The sequence below is a fragment of the Balaenoptera borealis genome, assembly GCF_965194805.1.
Source record: "Balaenoptera borealis genome assembly, chromosome: X".
Taxonomy (NCBI): Eukaryota; Metazoa; Chordata; class Mammalia; order Artiodactyla; family Balaenopteridae; genus Balaenoptera; species Balaenoptera borealis.
This window is the reverse complement of record NC_138881.1, coordinates 21,417,871-21,435,903: the sequence shown is the minus strand read 5'-3', so window position 1 is coordinate 21,435,903 and position 18,033 is coordinate 21,417,871. Positions and strand designations below refer to the sequence as shown.

Genomic DNA, 18,033 nt, shown 5'->3' with positions numbered 1-18,033 from the left:
GCAGCCAAAAAATAAAAAAAGATTTTTTTTAATTAAAAAAAATCTACAAAATTGATAAACGTTTAGCTATACTGACAAAGAAAAAAGATGACTCAAATTACTAAAATCAGGAATAAAAGGGGGGGACCATCACTACTGACCTTAAAGAAATAACAGTGATTAAAAAGGAATACTATTTACAATTTTATGCCAACAAATTAGATAACCTACACAAAATGGACAAACTCCTAGAAAGAAACTACCAAAAGTGACCAAAGGAGAAATAGAAAATCTGAATAAACCTGTAACAAGAGACTGAATTAGAAATCAAAAAAAGTAAAGTCTAACACCAGATAATTTCACCAGCAAAAGTTAAAGAAAAATTAAAGTGAATCCCTCACGAACTCTCCCAAAAAAACAGAAAAGGAGGGAATAGTTCCCAACTCATTCTACGAGGCCAATATTACCCTAAGACCAAAACCAGACAAAAACATAACAAGAAAAGACAACTACAGGACTTCCCTGGTGGTGCAGTGGTTAAGAATCCGCCCGCCAATGCAGGAGACACAGGTTCGAGCCCTGGTCCGGGAACATCCCACATGCCACGGAGCAACTAAGCCCGTGTGCCACAACTATTGAGCCTCCCCGCTCTAGAGCCCGCAAGCCACAACTACTGAAGCTCGCGCGCCTAGAGCCCGTGCTCTGCCACAAGAGAAGCCACTGCAATGAGAAGCCCGTGCACCACAACAAAGAGTAGCCTCCGCTCGCTGCAACTAGAGAAAGCCCGCACACAGCAATGAAGACCCAACACAGCCAAAATAAAAAATAAATTAATTTAAAAGACAGCTACACACCAATAGCCCTTATGAATACAGAAAGAAACTCTTCAACAAAATACTAGCACATCAAATCCAGCGATATATAAAAAGCATTATACACCAAAGCCAAGTGGGATTTATCTCAGAGACACAGGTTGGCTCTACAATCAATATAACACATCATATTAAAAGAATAAAGAACAAAAACCGTATAGTCAACAGACGCAGAAACAGTAGCTGACAAAATCCAAAACTCTTTCATGATAAAAAAAAAAAAAAACACTCAACGAACTACTGATACTGATGATATACTGATATGGCCTCATACTGATAAAGGCCAGCTATGGAAAACCCACAGTTAACATCATATTTACTGGTGAAAGACTAGATGCTTTCCCATAATGTCAGGAACAAGACAAGGGTGTCTGCTCTTGCCACTTCTATTCAACTGTACTGGAGGGTCTAGCCAGGGCAGTTAAGCAAGAAAAGGAAATATAAGGCATCCAGATTGAAAAGAAAGAAATAAAACTATCTCTATTCACAGACAACATGATCCTATATATAGAAAATCCTAAGAAATCGCAAACTATTACAACTAGTAAATGAATTCAGCAAAGTTGCAGGATACGAGATCAATATACAAAAAATCAGTCATATTTCTATACACTTGCAATGAACAATCCAAAAATGAAATTAAGAAAACAATTCCATTTACAATAGCACCAAAAATAATGAAATATTTAGGAATTAATTTAATAAAAGAAATGCAAGACTTGTACATTGAAAACTAGAAAACATCTTTGAAAGACATTAGAGACCTAAATAAATGGAAAGACTCGATTTTCACGGACTGGAAGACTTCACATTGTTAAGATGGCAACATTCCCCAAACTGACCCACAGATCTGATACAATCCCATCAAAATCCCAGCAGGCCATTTTTGCATAAATTGACAACCTGATTTTAAAATAAACAAAATGTAAGATATATCCCTACAATGGAATATTCAGCAATAAAAAGGAATGAAGTACTAATACACACTACAACACGAATGAATCTTGAAAACAATATGCTAAATGAAATAAGCCAGAAACAAAAGGTCCCATATGACTCCATTTATATGAAATGTACAAAAATACACAAATCTAGAGGCAGAAAGATTAGTGGTTGCCTAGATCTGGAAGGAATGAAGGGATTGAGGGAGGTTACAGCTAAAAGGGATAGGGTATCTTTGGGGAATAGTGAAAATGTCCTAAAATTGATTGTAGTGAAGTTTGCAAACTCTGCAAATAAACTACCAGCCATTAAATCGCACACTTTAGATGGGTGAATTGCAGAGTACGTGAGTTACATCTCAATAAGGCTGTTAGATAAAAGACACAGAACCAGTCTGAGTCTCCTTCTACCCAACCCTCCCCCCTTTTTTGACCACTAAAAAAGGATATAGTGTTATCTTTTAAGAGGAAAAACTAGAACGCTGAGCCCTTTGGTTATCTTCCTTCTTTAAGCACTACTTTTAATCTCAATTTCCAGAGTTCCCAGTTGAATACAAACCTCTGTAACTTTCTGTGCCTCTGAAGCAACTCTTTGCACTGTTGTAAAACAAATGTTGAATTCCTGAATGATGGAAGGATACAAACTGTTGAAGTCCAGAAGCAAAATGAACTTATCATAAAAACCTGCAAGAAAAAAGCCCCATGTTACAAAAAGTCTTTTAAAAAAGTAGATTTGGCAAAACGCCATATTAGAAGTAATATATTATGAAACGATGATATACTATCCAGAGCTGTGAGGTAGACAAAAGGAAAAAAGGAGTCAACTACCACTCTGTAAAAATGACTTGGATTAGAGTGAAAAGTCAGGTCACAAAAGAAAAGGAAAGAAGAGATCCTGTCTCGCCTTGAAACCCCAGCAGTCGCCAAAGTATGCCATTATTATAGGCAAACACCTTCCCATATCAATTACTTTAGACAAGTGCCATATCCATTTCCAAAAAACGCTGTTAAATTCTCCTTCAAGAAAGCATTCCTTCCCACCTACCCTCCACACCCCCACTCCCCAAATGTTTCATGAGCTATACCAGTGAGTGGTTGTACATTTTTTTTACAATCACACCTTCAGGGAATAAAACAGGCAGCCCATTTACCTGTACACAAACTGCTAAGATCAGACAAGAGATGTACAAATAAATGTCAGCAGTGGAACGATCCACCCTTTTCACTTGGAAAGGGTGAACAGAAAGCTACTATATTTCTCTAGGACATTTATAAAGAGTTATCTTCACCTTGAGAAGAAACTGAATAAAAATAAATGTCCACAATTAAGACAATAATAACAACAGCAAGCATATATTGATAGCTTACTCTGTGTCTGGTACTATTATTCCTTAAATCTCTGTGTGGTATTTTTCTTGCTGTCATTTTAAAGAAAAGGAAACTGAGGCTTACAGACGCTAAAACAGGCAGCCCAAGAGCACACAGCCAGAATTCAAGGCCAGATCTATCTAACACCAAAGGACGAGTGATCTGTCTCATTACAACTCACAATAAAATCACTTTTGTCAAAAATGTCTCCTACTCAGAGTTCAAGTTACTTGATAAAACTGACATTCATTTCTGCACAACAATGTGAATACAGTTAACAACACTACTGAACTACACTTAAAAATGGTTAAGATGATTTAAAAAAAATTTTTTAATCTTTTCTATCTCTGTTTACCACGAAACATCTTCTTTGCCATTCATGATTACAGGAAACAATTACTCTCTTGTTAAAGTTCAATTTGGTAGTTACTGCCTGTACTTTAACTTTGCTGTCCAATTGCACTGGCCCTCGCACGCTGGGCAGAGGCGGAGCCCAAGAGTAGATGGGAGGAGACAGAGGCGCTCCTACCACAGGACAAATAGGTTGGCAAACTGCACAGAGCAAATCCTCCAATCTACCCCCTTTTTGTACCACTCATGAGCTAAGAATAGTGTTTTATATCTTTAAATGGTCAAAAAAAATTTTTAAAGACTATTTCAATGATACGTGAAAATTATACAAAATTTAAATTTCTATGTCCATAAATAAAGCTTTCTTGGAATACAGCAAAAAAAACACAAAAGATTCACATTAATTCCATGTTAGACTGGCAAACAAGATTTTCGCATGAACATAAGAAAATAAGGTCATTATGAAACCTATTCGCTAACCTACAAAACACAACTCAGGCCTTCTAGTTTCTCAAGCCTGGCTCTGCATTAAGTTCCTTAGCATAAGAGGCAAACTGAGCCGCTGCGTTGCCTTACCAACTTTGGGGTCCAATACCAAGCCTCCAGAATAAGCTGCCTTCTTACGTCCTTTTTTGTATTTACTGGTATCTCCATCAATGTCTTCATCTTCATCCCCCTAATATCAAATGGAAAGATAACTTCACCAGCCAGCAACTAATGGACCAATTTAGAAGGTTTATGATCCCCGCCCCGACCTTTCCAACTGCAGTACACAGTTCTATCTAACATTCTTTACTTTTAGTTAGTGGTCCTACCTCTGAGGAAAGACAGTTATTGTAATATTTTCATGAATCCTAATGAATGCCAAGCATGGTAGTTACCGAAACAAACACAATATCTGAGTTGATAAGTATGCAAATTCTACTTTAAAATATTTTTGAATTCACAGAACTTCACATTTTAAAATCAATGGACAGGGCTTCCCTGGTGGTGCAGTGGTTAAGAATAGAATCCGCCTGCCAATGCAGGGGACACGGGTTCGAGCCCTGGTCCAGGAAGATCCCACATGCCATGGAGCGACGAAGCCCGTGCACCACAACTACTGGGCCTGCGCTCTAGAGCCCATGAGCCACAAGTACTGAAGCCCACGCACCACAACTACTGAAGCTTGCACACCTACAGCCCGTGCTCTGCAATAACAGAAGCCACCGCAATGAGAAGCCCATGCACCACAATGAAGAGTAGCCCCTGCTTGCCGCAACTAGAGAAAGCCCGCGTGCAGCAACGAAGACCCAACGCAGACAATAATAAACACATAAATAAATTTTTTAAAATAAAATCAATGGACACTAAAAATTCAACTATTCATATTATGTAAAATTTGAGATTCTAAGAGTCCTCTTAAATTCATTACTCTAACATTCATGATGTAAAAACACAAAATATTTTATATAGATATTATCATTATTCTCATTATTAATATGGATACCTTAAAATAAGTATGTCCATATAGTGAAAATTCTTTCCCAAGTAGTTTATTAATAGCCAACATTCAATACCTCAGCAGACATCAAACTCCTATAAGTTAATACTTCCTTTACTAATTTTGATAATGTGCATAAAACAAGCAAATATAAGAACCTGAGTCATTTTAACATTAAACTCCCATTCTGAATCAATTACTATCAGTGCTGATAAAACAGTAGCTAAGTTTTACTTCCAGTGTGATGGAGGCCACTTCAGAAACCTGATTGTAGTGACCTTAATCCTACTAGAATATAAAAATGAAACAATGCAACACAAAAATAAAGGCTTATGGGTTCAAGGAAATAAATGGTTCAACTTGCATCTAAGTTTGGGTAGGGCTAACGAGGCAAAACACTTTCCAGGTATGGTCACCCATCAGAGAGGCCTAATGCCTCCCTCAAAGAATTTCATATTTCACAAATAATTTTTATCTGTATAGAGAAACGTAAAGAAGGAAATGACCACACAAAAACAACAGAACAAATGTGACACAGTTTCTACAGGGAATTAATTATTTGGGGAGCAGATACTATCACAGCACAAAAAAAACCCCAAAAAACAGCTACCTAGATAATAAAAGGAGGGGATAAGAAAAAGCAAAACACTATACAATTTTGGACCCACCGGTTTTTGCTGAGGCTTTCTGAAAATCTGCTTGTCAGGCACAATATAGTTGTTTTCATAAAATGCATGAAGCAACAAGAACTCATTACGCTCGGATCGTCCACCCATCAGCGTCCTAGACTGTTAAATAGAATTTTTTTTAAAAAACTTGAGCTCAAAACCAGAATAAACAAAAGCAACTTCGAGTTGCTAGATTTAATCATAGCACCTCCTTCAAAAATCACTCATCATAACAAGGGCTGCTTTAAAAAAAAAAAGGTGCTAAATTATTTCTAGCAGTTTCTTTAAGCATTATGGTTAAAAGGAGACAAAGAGCTTAAAATACTGACAACTTGGGCTATTTCTTTACTCCCAAATGGACCATTCCACAAATCAGACACATCCAGATGTCAGAGATGATCCTTATGTTCGTCCAAATTTCAACATACTGCACCTGGCTTTCCTCCCCTTCTCCCAAGCAGTTCTTCATTTTACAAAAGAAGCCCAGCTTTCAGAATACAAGTTACTTATTTTATAAGCATGCATTTAGACTCATTATCATATAACAACTACCCCCAGAAAACACTGGATCCAACAGGAAATGCTTTTTCCCCCTTTCTATGTTAAATTTACCATAATGTTCCCAGCGATGTTAGTGATCTGCAATGCTAATGGAAGAACATTTAGCTCACACATGATCTGCAGAATGAACCTGGCATCTTTCCAGGTGTGTTCCAACAGGTACAACAGCTGAGAAGAGTCACTGTACAGAAAAGAAAGAATGAAACAGAATCAAGTAATTAAAAGAAACAATGATTATAATCATAACTTCATAAACTATCACAAAAAATTTTTGGTATAAGTTAACTTCAGAGCAACGGCACCTCGGCTTTGGAAACAATTTAAAATAAGGTCAGTATGAAATGAGGAATTCATTCATACCATTGGTCCCAATCAATGCCCTTCTCTAAAACACACAAAAAATCCCACAAAGATACAATCTGAAAACTCCCTAAATTCTTTCATTCATCCATCCATTAAATACGTATTACATACCCACTCCGTGCCAGGCATTGTTCTAGATGCTGGCTGTGACCAAAACAGACAAAAATTCCTGTCCTCATGGGGGAGACAGAATATAAATTAAAAATTTAATATGTGATATGTTATACAACACTAAGCGTTAAGAAGAAAAACTAAGAAGCAAAGGGAATATTAAATGTCAGGAGCACAGACAAATTTTAGTTAGGGAACTGAGAAAGAGTTCACTGAGAATAAAAACCTGCAGGAGGTGAGAGAGCAATCCTTGTGGATGGGTTATCTCTGAGAGAAGAACGTTCCAGGCAGACAAAACAGCACATTCAAAGGCCCTGAGCTGAGCATAAATCTGGCAGTTCTAGTACCAAGAAGGAGACCAATGGCTGCAACAGAGAGAATGATGGAGAAAAGTAGAAGATAAGGACAGAGCTAACGGCAGAGAGACCCATTGTATAGGACCTTGTAAATCGAAATATGTACTTTGGTTTTTACTCTGCATGAAACAGAAAGTCATTAGGAGATTGTAAGCAGAGTGCCATATCTAACTTTAGCACGGTGACTCTGGTTCCTGGGTTGAGAACAGACAGCAAGGAGTCAAGGGCAAAAGCAAGGAGACCAGTGAGGAGGCTAATACAAGAAAGACCCAGTGACCCAGAAGAAAGAGGTTGGTGGCTTGGACCAGGGTGGGTCCAACAGAGGGGAAAAGAAGTGGTCAGATAGAGACATATTTTGAAGATGGAGCTGACAGGATTTCCCGATGCATGGAACATAAGATGTCAGAGAGAGGAATCATAGACGCCTCAGAGGTTCTGGGCTGAGGATGACTTTGGAGGTTTCCAGCGATACTGGAAAAATAAGAGGAACCTAGAGGAGAAGGTCAGGAGCTCAGTTTTGGAACAAGCTGAGTTGGAGGTTCATGTCAGACATCAAGTAGAACAGGCAGGTGGAGACATGAGTCTGGAATTCAGGGAAGAGAGGTCTAAGCTGAGGATATGCTGGCGGGAGGCATCGGCACCCATGTGGTATTGAAATTCCTGCGACTCAACGAGATCACCCAGGGAGGGAGCACAGTCAGAAAGAGAAGCAGTCTGAGGACTTGGGAGGAACAGGCAGAAAAGAACGAGAAGTGGCCAGAGGGGTAGGAGAAATTTTAAGAAATAATCAAGCACAAAGTTTCTGTTACGCAAAATGAGTAAGTTCTGGAAATCTAATGTACAGCAACGTGGCTACAGTTAACAATACTGTATCGTATACTTGAAATCTCCTAAGAGGGGTAAATCTAAAGTGTCCTCACCACAAATAAAAAAACAAAAAAAAAAGAAAAGAAAAGAAAAAAATAGTGATCGTGTGAGGTGATGAATAGGTTAATTAGCTTGATTGTGAGGATTATTTCACAATGTATATCAAACATCAAGTTGTACCTTAAATAAAATACAATTTTTATTTGTCAATTTGACCTCAACAAGGCTGGAAAAAAGAAATAATCAGCAATATCTCCAAATAATTGAATGACTTCTCAGATTTTATATTTCTAAAATATTTGCATTAATTTCTGAATTAATGAATTAAGGGCAGAAACCTAAATATCACATCAATTTCCAAACTGCTCTCAGGAAGCATCAAGATGGTGTTAAATGAGGGAGATATTATGATAAAATTAGAATAATTCAAAAAGCAAAATAATTCAAATTACTCAAGTAATGGAGATGGTGATGCTGACATGAAGAGAGACAATTTCCCCTTCATAACACCACAGGCTCCTGTCCCTCCAGCCTAAGGATGATTCTGGTGTCTTGCTGTTGTTAATTTCAAGACAGACAAATTCTGAAGCATGCAGGATCATACCTGTACATATTTCGTACATTTTCCATTGGGATTACAACCCTTTCAGTTTTCAGAATCTGTTGAACAAGTTCAGACAAATGGTAGCTTTTACAACGAATCAATTCCTTTGCTGAAATTTCCACATCACAGATCATTCGGCCACAGGTAGCATTTCTTTCACCAAATCCACTCCTGCCCTACAAGGGGAGGACAAAAAGCAAATCCCATGGAAGAACAGACACTGAGAACATTTCATTCTAACTTGCTTTGAGGCTAGCCCCAAAATTATAATGATGAAACTCTCATTCTTCCATTCATGCATTCATTCAGTCATCAATCAAATATTTTTGAACACTGACTACATATCTGACACTGTTCCAGGCACTCAGAATATAGGGATACAGCGGTGAGCAAAACAGAAAAGATTCCTGATCTCAACTGAAATATACAATAAAAAAAAAAGAAATTATACAGTTTTAGGAGATCATTAAGTACATGGAAAAGAGAAAATAGAACAGGGTGAGGGGAACAAGGAATTTGGGGGGACTACATCTTAAATACGGTGATCACATAGACCTCACTGAGAAGATGCCATATAAAGAACCCTGAAGGGGGTAAGGAGTTAGCAAAGCAAGTGTTTGGATGAAGTGTTAATAACAACTCTATCGCCATAAAGATATGAATAGGAAAAGGAGCAAGAGCACTGGCCCCCAACTCCAAACTGTAGCAGCAGAATCCTCTGGAGAGCATTATAAAGGTACAGAGTCCTAAGTTCTCTGATGAGGCAGCATGCCGTTTTACTGATAGGCTTTAACTAAAATAAGATTTCAAGCGCTGAGCACTGTCAGGTTTAGGAAATGAAGGTGCTTCATCCAAAACCACCTCAACCTCCCTTCAGTGAAGCAAGCAGGTAGAATGAGAAGTGACAAGCTTTACAAGAGTCAGACGGGGCCTGGGCTCAAAATTTTAGTTCTTCCCTTTACTAGCTCTAAGATCTTGAACAAGTTCTGCCACCCCTGTGAGAATGTGCAATAAACCTGGAGCTGCTGTGAGAGAGAATGAACACAGAAGGCATGCTGCCCGTTGCCTTCTTACATACTCTGTGTCTGCTCCCCTCCCCCAACCCCCGTTCCTCCTTCCCATCTCCTTCCTTAAGGAGAACCCGCAACTCTGCTCTTAGGGATGCCCAAGTGGAGCTAACAAACATGTGCTGGTCTCTAGATTCTAAGAGCTGATTTTTAAAACTACCAGTGGTTTTTACCAATAAAATGCTGAATTGAAAGGAAAAGGTGCTTAGTGCCAAAGTTAAAATGTCCTATCATAAGGCAACAGATTCCTAGTCAAAGAAGCACAGTGTACCCCCTGGTAGCTACTTCATATAAAGAAGCCAAACAGAGAAGTTAAGATTTTGAAAATTATTATTACCCCAAGCTTTGGCATGTTGGATCGCTTCAGCCGACCTATCTTGGACCAGTAAGGAACTTTGCACACATTAATTCTCTGCAGTAGCACTTCCAGTTCAAACCCATAAATATTATGACCCTAGTCAGAAAAAGAAGGCAGCCAATAACATTATAAGAAACGCAAATTAGAGGATTTATCTTCATATGCATAGAATTTCTTTGCCCTTTCTTTTTCTGGTCTCTAATTGAAGGCATCATGAGCTTACCTCCGATTGGGGTCCTCTCTTCTTCAGGAATTTATTCATCAGCAGCATTCATTAGCCTTGACATTAACAAGGCTGCTAAGCAGATTGCTGGAATAAACTTTATTTTATCCTAATTGATGCAAAGTTCATATGATGTCTTTTAATTTGCAACTCATGCTTCACAGTCTCATGCAAATTTTAATGTCCCATACTTTTTAGGTGATCAGTAAAAGCTGTATTCAAACAATTTCATCTTACTTCCTTAAAAAAACCAAGAACCCAGCTATGTTGCGTGACAGTTTACATAGACTTCTTAGAAAACGGAGGAAGTGCATTTAGTTTCTTCCTAAAGAACTGAGTTCAAACACTACTGATTTAGACTCTTAATCAATGTGCAACTAAATAAACATATACTATCACTCCATACTTCAAATAAGAAATTTGCTAAAAACATGGAAACAAAACTATCCCGAGTAAAAAAATCTCAAAAATATTACCAAATTTTCCATGTCTGTAATGATAATTCCCATCATGTGAATTATGTTTATTCTAGTAAGTTAAACTAGATGAAGTTTAAAATAAATTAATAAACAGATTTACTTGTCACTAATTTTAATTAAAAATATATACCACTATATATTTATGGCAAGTTTGTCTATTAAACTAAGAGACCCAAAGGACATGAGGAAGTCTCATTTCCAAATTATCATGCCTGGGATTAGGGACTCAAACCCATGTCAGGATTCTCTCTTATTTCCGTTTGGATTTCTCACAAAGTCTTGGCTCTTACACCCTAGAGCAGGCCAGCTACCCTAGACTCCAAGATATCTCGTTGGGGTCCAAGAGAGAGACTACTAGTGGAGATTGGGTGAGGGCCTGGTGCTGAGCCAGAGCACCACAGGAGGGCACTGTGGATAGAATCTTCCCAGCACTTTCAAGATGGCTCCTGAAATACTGTAAGGGAAGTGGGTGCAGAGACACTGGTAACAACTTACAGGCTCTCAGTACTTTGGCTACACCATCTTCCAGAGAGGTGTCCAAGAGCAAAAACGAACACAGAAATATACGGCAAACATTTTTCACAAGGCTTCAATGTAACCAAATTACCGATATTACACTTAAAATATAGGTATTTATATGCTACTTCCCTCCAAAAAACCCAAAAGCACAAAATAATTTGATTGGTCCGTTAACCCAGAAAAAAGACAAAAGGAAGAACTCCTTGATAGGAGTCTACAAACTAAGGAAGGCTAGAGGAAACACAAAGCAAAATGTTGCTTTAGGACTCTTCGGAACTGTGGCAAAGACAACTCAATGAATTATTACCTCTTACTATTTAGTAGGAGCATATTCAGTCATCAAGAGAAAAAAAGACTCCTAGCCACGAGCTCCCAAAGGAATATGTCAGAGATCCACTGAGCTCATAAAATTAAAATACTTACGCTTTGGGGATACGCACCAAACCAAGGGAATTCACTCCTGTGACATTATACTGCTGGGCCACTAAGCCAAAATTTTAGAGCTATTAACAGTTGACATGAGTTGACTTACTTCTGGGCTGCTCTCTAACTGTAAATAACAGGAGTATCCTAAACTTCAACAGTAATTCATGAGTTGCTTTTCTATTAGAGGGGAAAAAAAAAAGTATCTTGTAGTAGGTTGGGGTTTTTTCTCCTTTCTGTTAGGAGAAAGTATAGCAATTCCCACCAGTCCACAGGGTTACTTCACTCTGAAAAGATTCTCCACTGCTCAAAAAGTACCAGTCAAGTCACACTGAAAAGAACTATGGAATGAAGATCTTCCCCACAACATGGTCAAACATCTACTCACCACAATGATATCAGGATCAATTTTGTGAATTTTTGCAAGGAAAAAACCTAGCAGTGTTCTTTCTGTTGCAGCAACCTCAACCTTCACATTCTGTTAGATAAAAACATACCAGTCACTTATCTTTACTCTCAACTACTACACCTTGGCTCCTTGTTCAAGCAGGATAAGATTTCTTAGGGTTAAAAGAAACCATCCATTTCAAAATTAAATGCAGCAATGAAATTCCTGATTCTAGATTTCACAGTAATAGTTGCACAAAATCTCTGAGGAGCTCATTCAAGTAATAAGCATGTGAATGAAGTAAAATTTTAAGCGCTGAGCACTATCGAGTGCAGAAATGTCCCTCCATAGGGACACACTTGTGTATCTGGACACATTTTATAGCATCTGAATCAGAGTACCTATCAAAAACATTACTTACTTTCCTATATAATCCCTGGTAGACTTTGTTGTTTATGTATTTAACAAATAAAGAGGTCCCAAGGACTGTATAAACTAATCCCAAATAGTGTTGTAAAAACCCATAAATAAGAAACTAGACTAAAAACAAACATACATGTAAGAATTAAGTTAAGTGTCTTAAATAAAACCTAACCTATCTACACACAAAAGGCGTCCACTTGGATTACTCAATATAAATCAGGTATTCAAAAGATCCACTCTTATTAAGACTCTTAAAATGAAGTTGATGGCTATGTTTTCTACAACTAGCTCAGGTTTAAAAAATATCAGTTTGACTCTAATGGAATTTTCCAAGGTCATTTTACTTACTAATTCAGGGCACTTCACAAATAATAGCCTGATCCAATAGTACCCCCAGACTACTGGACTTCTCAAACCAACTTAAAGTAAGTGGAACCTGATAAGGTTGCTAACTTTTAATTCTGGCAAGTGAAGACATTAAAAAAAATTTTTTAAACCTACACATTTACCAACCCAGGCATTTCATAAAAGAAAAAACATACTCTCCAAAAATAAAATTCTTCATAATAAATACGTTTACTTTTATGAAAAACTCACATTATACTACTCCCCACCCCCATTTTTATTAAGGACTCGTGAAAACTTCTTCATGGAGTATACTGGGAGTTTAGAGATCACTGATCAATTATAGCCAGCCCTCATCAACCTTCCCAATATATGTCACCTTTAATATCCACAGCATTCTCAACTTCTCTTGACTTCCTTCAAGTTAGCGGGGTGGGGGTGGGGTGGGCTTTAGCCAGTACTTTCCCAAAACAGTAATCATGTGATCATGCAATTTTGGAAAAGCTTCCAATTAAGTTATCTGAAGGAGAGTTTGAGACCACCCATCTATTAATATAAGTGTCGAATCCCATTATTTCCAGGTGGTGAAACATTTAAACATTGTTAAATAACGTTTCTAGTTTTAAACTTCTAATACATTTTTAATGGGTTAATGCCACAGTCCAATCTAACAAGAATAGATCTAATAAATTAACATATAAATAGCGTATTTCTACTAATCCACAGCATTCTCCTTTTCTCTTTTTAAACAAATACATATTTCATATTTAAAAGGAATAAACAGTGAGTTCTTTACCTTTTCCTTAATGCCTTCTTTAAAATCATATGGAAAAATACAATCCTTTGGTTTAGACACAACTGTAAAAAGGAAGAAAATAAAGATTCCAACACCCATCTTAGTCCAATTCAAGTACACATACACTGCAAGTTTCTGAATGGAAACCATCTTAAATATAAATAAATTCCCCTTGATCTCTAAATAGTTGCCAAAACAAACTACATATCCTAAAATTCATATGGAACCACAAAAGACCCTGAAGAGCCAGGGCAATCTTGAAAAAGAACAAAGCAGGAGGCATCACACTCCCTGATTTCAAACTATATTACAAAGCTACAGTAATCAAAACGGTATGATGTTGGCATAAAAACAGACATACAGAGAGCCCAGAAATAAACCCATACATAACATGGTCGATTAATTTATGACAAAGGAACCAAGAATATACAATGGAGAAAGGAGAGTCTCTACAAAAAATGATGTTGGGAAAACTGGACAACCACACGCAGAAGAATAAAACTGGACCATTATCTTACACCATACACAAAAAACTAACTCAAAATGGATTAAAAACGTGAACATACTGGTGGCGCAGTGGTTAAGAATATGCCTGCCAATGCAGGGGACACGGGTTCGAGCCCTGGTCCAGGAAGATCCCACATGCCGCAGAGCAACAAAGCCCATGTGCCGCAACTACTGAGCCTGTGCTCTAGAGTCCGTGAGCCACAACTACTGAGCCCACATGCCACAACTACTGAAGCCGCACGCCTAGAGCCCGTGCTCTGCAACAAGAGAAGCCACCGCAATGAGAAGTGCGTGCACCGCAACAAAGAGTAGCCCCCACTCGCCGCAACTAGAGAAAGCCCGCACGCAGCAACGAAGACCCAACACAGCCAACGATAAATAAATAAATAAAAATAAATTTATTTAAAAAAAAAAACAAACCTGAACATAAGATCAGAAACCATAAAACTCCTAGAAGAGGGACTTCCCGGTGGTCCAGTGGTTAAGACTCCATGCTCTCAGTGCAGGGGGCACGGGTCCAATCCCTGGTCAGGAACTAAGATCCTGCATGCCGTATGGCACGCCCCCCGCCCCCCAAGAAAAAGAAAAAAAAGAAAAACAACTCCTAGAAGAAGACATAGGCAGTAAGCTCCTTGACATCAGTCTTGGCAATGACTTTTTGGATTTGACGCCAAAACCAAAGGCATCAAAAGCAAAAATAAACAAGTGGGACTACACCAAAGTATAAAGTTCTGCACAGCAAAGGAAACCATCAACAAAATGAAAAGGCAACCTACTGAATGGGAGAAAATATTTGCAAACCATATATCTGATAAAGCATTAATATCCAACATATATATATATTTTAATTCATACAATAAAAACAAACAACCTGATTAAAAAATGGGCAGAGGAGCTGAACAGACATTTTTCTAAAGACATACAGAAGGCCACCAGGTACAGGAAAGGGTACTGAACATCACAAATCATCAGAGAAATGCAAAACCACAATGAGATATTACCCACACCTGCTAGAATGGTTATTATCAAAAAGAGAAGAGATAAAAAGTGTTGGTTGGAGAGGATGGAGAGAAAAGGGAAACCTTGAGCACAGTTGGTGAGAATGTAAACTGGTACAGTCATGGAACAGTCATGGAATTTCCTCAAAAATTTAAAAATAGAACCATATAATCCAGCAATTCCATTTCTGGGTATTTATCTGAAGAAAATGAAAACAGTAACTCGAAAACAGTAACTCGCCATTTGCGATAACAAAGATGGATCTAGAGGGCATTATGCTAAGAGAAATAAGGCAGAGAAAGACAAATACAGTATGATCTCACTTACATGTGGAATAAAAAAAACAGAAAAGAAAATGAAAAAAATGAGCTCACAGATACAGACAACAGACGGTGATTGCGGGGGCGGTGCACGAAATGGGTGAAGGGGGTAAAAAGGTACAAACTTCTAGTTATAAAACAAATAAGCCTTGGGTATGTAATGTACAGCATGGTGACTACACTTAATAACCCTGTACTGCATATTTGAAAGTTGCTAAGAGAGAATATCTTAAAACTTCTCATCACAAGAAAAGAAAAGTTTGTAACTATGGTGATGGATGTTAACTAGACTTATTGTGGTGATCATTTTGCTACATATACAAATATGGCATCATTATGTTGTATACCTGAAAGTCATACAATGTTACATGTCAATTATACCTCAATTTTTTAAAAGTTTAGAAGATTAAATCTAAAAAAAAGAATACCCAAGTACAGAACCCTAAGTTCCTACAACTGTTAAAGTTGCTTTGATGAAACATTTGCTATCCATCTAAGTCAGAATGGAAGATATTTAAGTCTTTCCCAAAGGAAATCACCACCACCACCAAAACCTCAACCAGCATACAATGGAGGAACTCAGTCCAAACTTCTCAAAGTTAGGATAGTAAAGATGACCAAAGCTTCCCCCACTACACTCTCAACTCCTTGTCATTCACAGCAGCTGTTCATACAGTGACATACTCAGAGGAGGTAAATGTTGAAATGAGCTAATGACTCTCTCTTCCACATATTTTCCAAACTATTCTCAACATCACTTTGTTCTGTGTATTCAACCCAACTTAAAGGGTAAAACTTCACAAAAATAACACACCACCCACCCTCCCTTCTCTGCTTGCTTCCCTTGTCCCACTCTCCTAGTATCCAAGAAACCTGACAGGAGATGCTGCTCCAGTTAATCTCTGGTTCTGGGCTGGAAAAGAACCCGGGAAGCATAACACATCAATAGTGTTGTGCCCTTATTTTATTTTTTACAAAAAAATGATTATTTAACTGGCCAAGTTCTCAACATGCAACACGTCAGAATCCGCGGTGGAGGCTGCCTCATGGCACGCAGAATTCTGTGGAAGAGTCTCACCCACGGAATTGTATGCATAGCACAACCCAACGCCAACATGACATTACCATAACTCCTCCCAAATAGGTAAACATTTATTTATTCCTTGGCATCTTGCCTCATCACACAGGACACTTTGGCCAGGCTTCTATAACAGGCTTTTAGGGTGATATCACGAAAAGAAAATAGTTACAGCATAATTTTGACCCAGAAAAAAACTACTCTACCACAATAGAGTAACCACTGGAACAGAGAAAAAGATATCAAACTGCCTCCCGACTTCTGCTCCTAGAAAAAAATTAAACAGCTGAATAGGAGCAACCAGTCCAATAAAACTTAGGGTCTACAACTGACAAAAAAAAAAAACTTCTTTAGCAAATAAAAACAAAAACAAACAAATGGGACCTACTCAAACCTAAAAGCTTTTGCACAGCAAAGGAAAGCATAAACAAGATGAAAAGACAACCCTCAGAATGGGAGAAAATATTTGCAAATGAAGCAACTGGCAAAGGTTTAATCTCCAAAATTTACAAGCAGCTCATGCAGGTCAATATCAAAAAAACAAACAACCCAATCCAAAAATGGGCAGAAGACCTAAATAGACATTTCTCCAAAGAAGATAGACAGATGGCCAACAAACACATGAAAGGATGCTCAACATCACTAATCATTAGAGAAATGCAAATCAAAACTACAATGAGCTATCACCTCACACCGGTCAGAATGGCCGTCGTCAAAAAATCTACAAACAATAAATGCTGGAGACGGTGTGGAGAAAAGGGAACTCTCCTACACTGTTGGTGGGAACGTAAATTGGTACAGCCACTATGGAGAAAAGTATGGAGGTTCCTTAAAAACCTAAAAATAGAACTACCATATGACCCAGCAATCCCACTCCTGGGCATATACCCAGAAAAGACAAAAACTCTAATTCGAAAAGATACACATATCCCAATGTTCATAGCAGCACCGTTTACGATAGCCAAGACATAGAAACAACCCAAGGGCCCACTGATAGACAACTGGTTTAAGAAGATGTGGTGTGTGTGTGTATACACACACACACACACACAAATGGAATGTTACTCAGCCATAAAAAGGAATGAAATATTGCCATTTGCAGCAACATGAATGGACCTAGAGAATATCATACAACGTGAAATAAGTCAGAGAAAGACAAATATTATATGCTACCACTTATACGTGGAATCTACAAAATAACACAAATGAGTCTATATACAAAACAGACTCACAGATATAGAAAACAAATTTATGGTTACTAAAGGGGATGGGCGGTGGTGGGGGGGTATGATAAATTAGGAGGATGGGATTAACAGATACAAACTACTATACATGAAACAGATTAGCAACAAGGACCTACTGTAGAGCACAGGGAACTAGAGTCAATATACTGTAATAACCTATAGTGGAAAAGAATCTGAAAATAGATATATATTATATATAACCGAATACTTTGCTGTACACCTGAAACTAACACAGTATTATAAATCAACTATACTTCAATTAAAAAAACCTTCTTTAACAACATGCACTAAGTATCTTAAAAACATTTTTTTTAAGTTACTGATCCAACAGCTGGAGAAA

The 18,033-nt window shown here is 37.9% G+C and overlaps 1 protein-coding gene across 3 annotated transcripts in view; it reads right to left on the bottom strand.

Moving 5' to 3' along the window:
• The window catches only part of POLA1 (DNA polymerase alpha 1, catalytic subunit), a 292,398-nt gene that overhangs the window by 239,411 nt on the left and 34,954 nt on the right, over nucleotides 1-18,033 (bottom strand). For 2 of the 3 annotated variants that reach the window (XM_082375477.1, XM_082375478.1), the window contains exons 17-24: nucleotides 13,546-13,607; nucleotides 11,982-12,071; nucleotides 9,929-10,045; nucleotides 8,525-8,700; nucleotides 6,275-6,404; nucleotides 5,663-5,782; nucleotides 4,088-4,187; nucleotides 2,352-2,476 (exon numbers count right to left, since the gene is read on the bottom strand). In XM_082375477.1, coding sequence (XP_082231603.1) covers nucleotides 2,352-2,476; nucleotides 4,088-4,187; nucleotides 5,663-5,782; nucleotides 6,275-6,404; nucleotides 8,525-8,700; nucleotides 9,929-10,045; nucleotides 11,982-12,071; nucleotides 13,546-13,607 — 920 coding nt within the window. The remainder of the gene's footprint in view (nucleotides 1-2,351; nucleotides 2,477-4,087; nucleotides 4,188-5,662; nucleotides 5,783-6,274; nucleotides 6,405-8,524; nucleotides 8,701-9,928; nucleotides 10,046-11,981; nucleotides 12,072-13,545; nucleotides 13,608-18,033) is intronic. The other variant, XM_082375479.1, reaches the window with a different exon arrangement.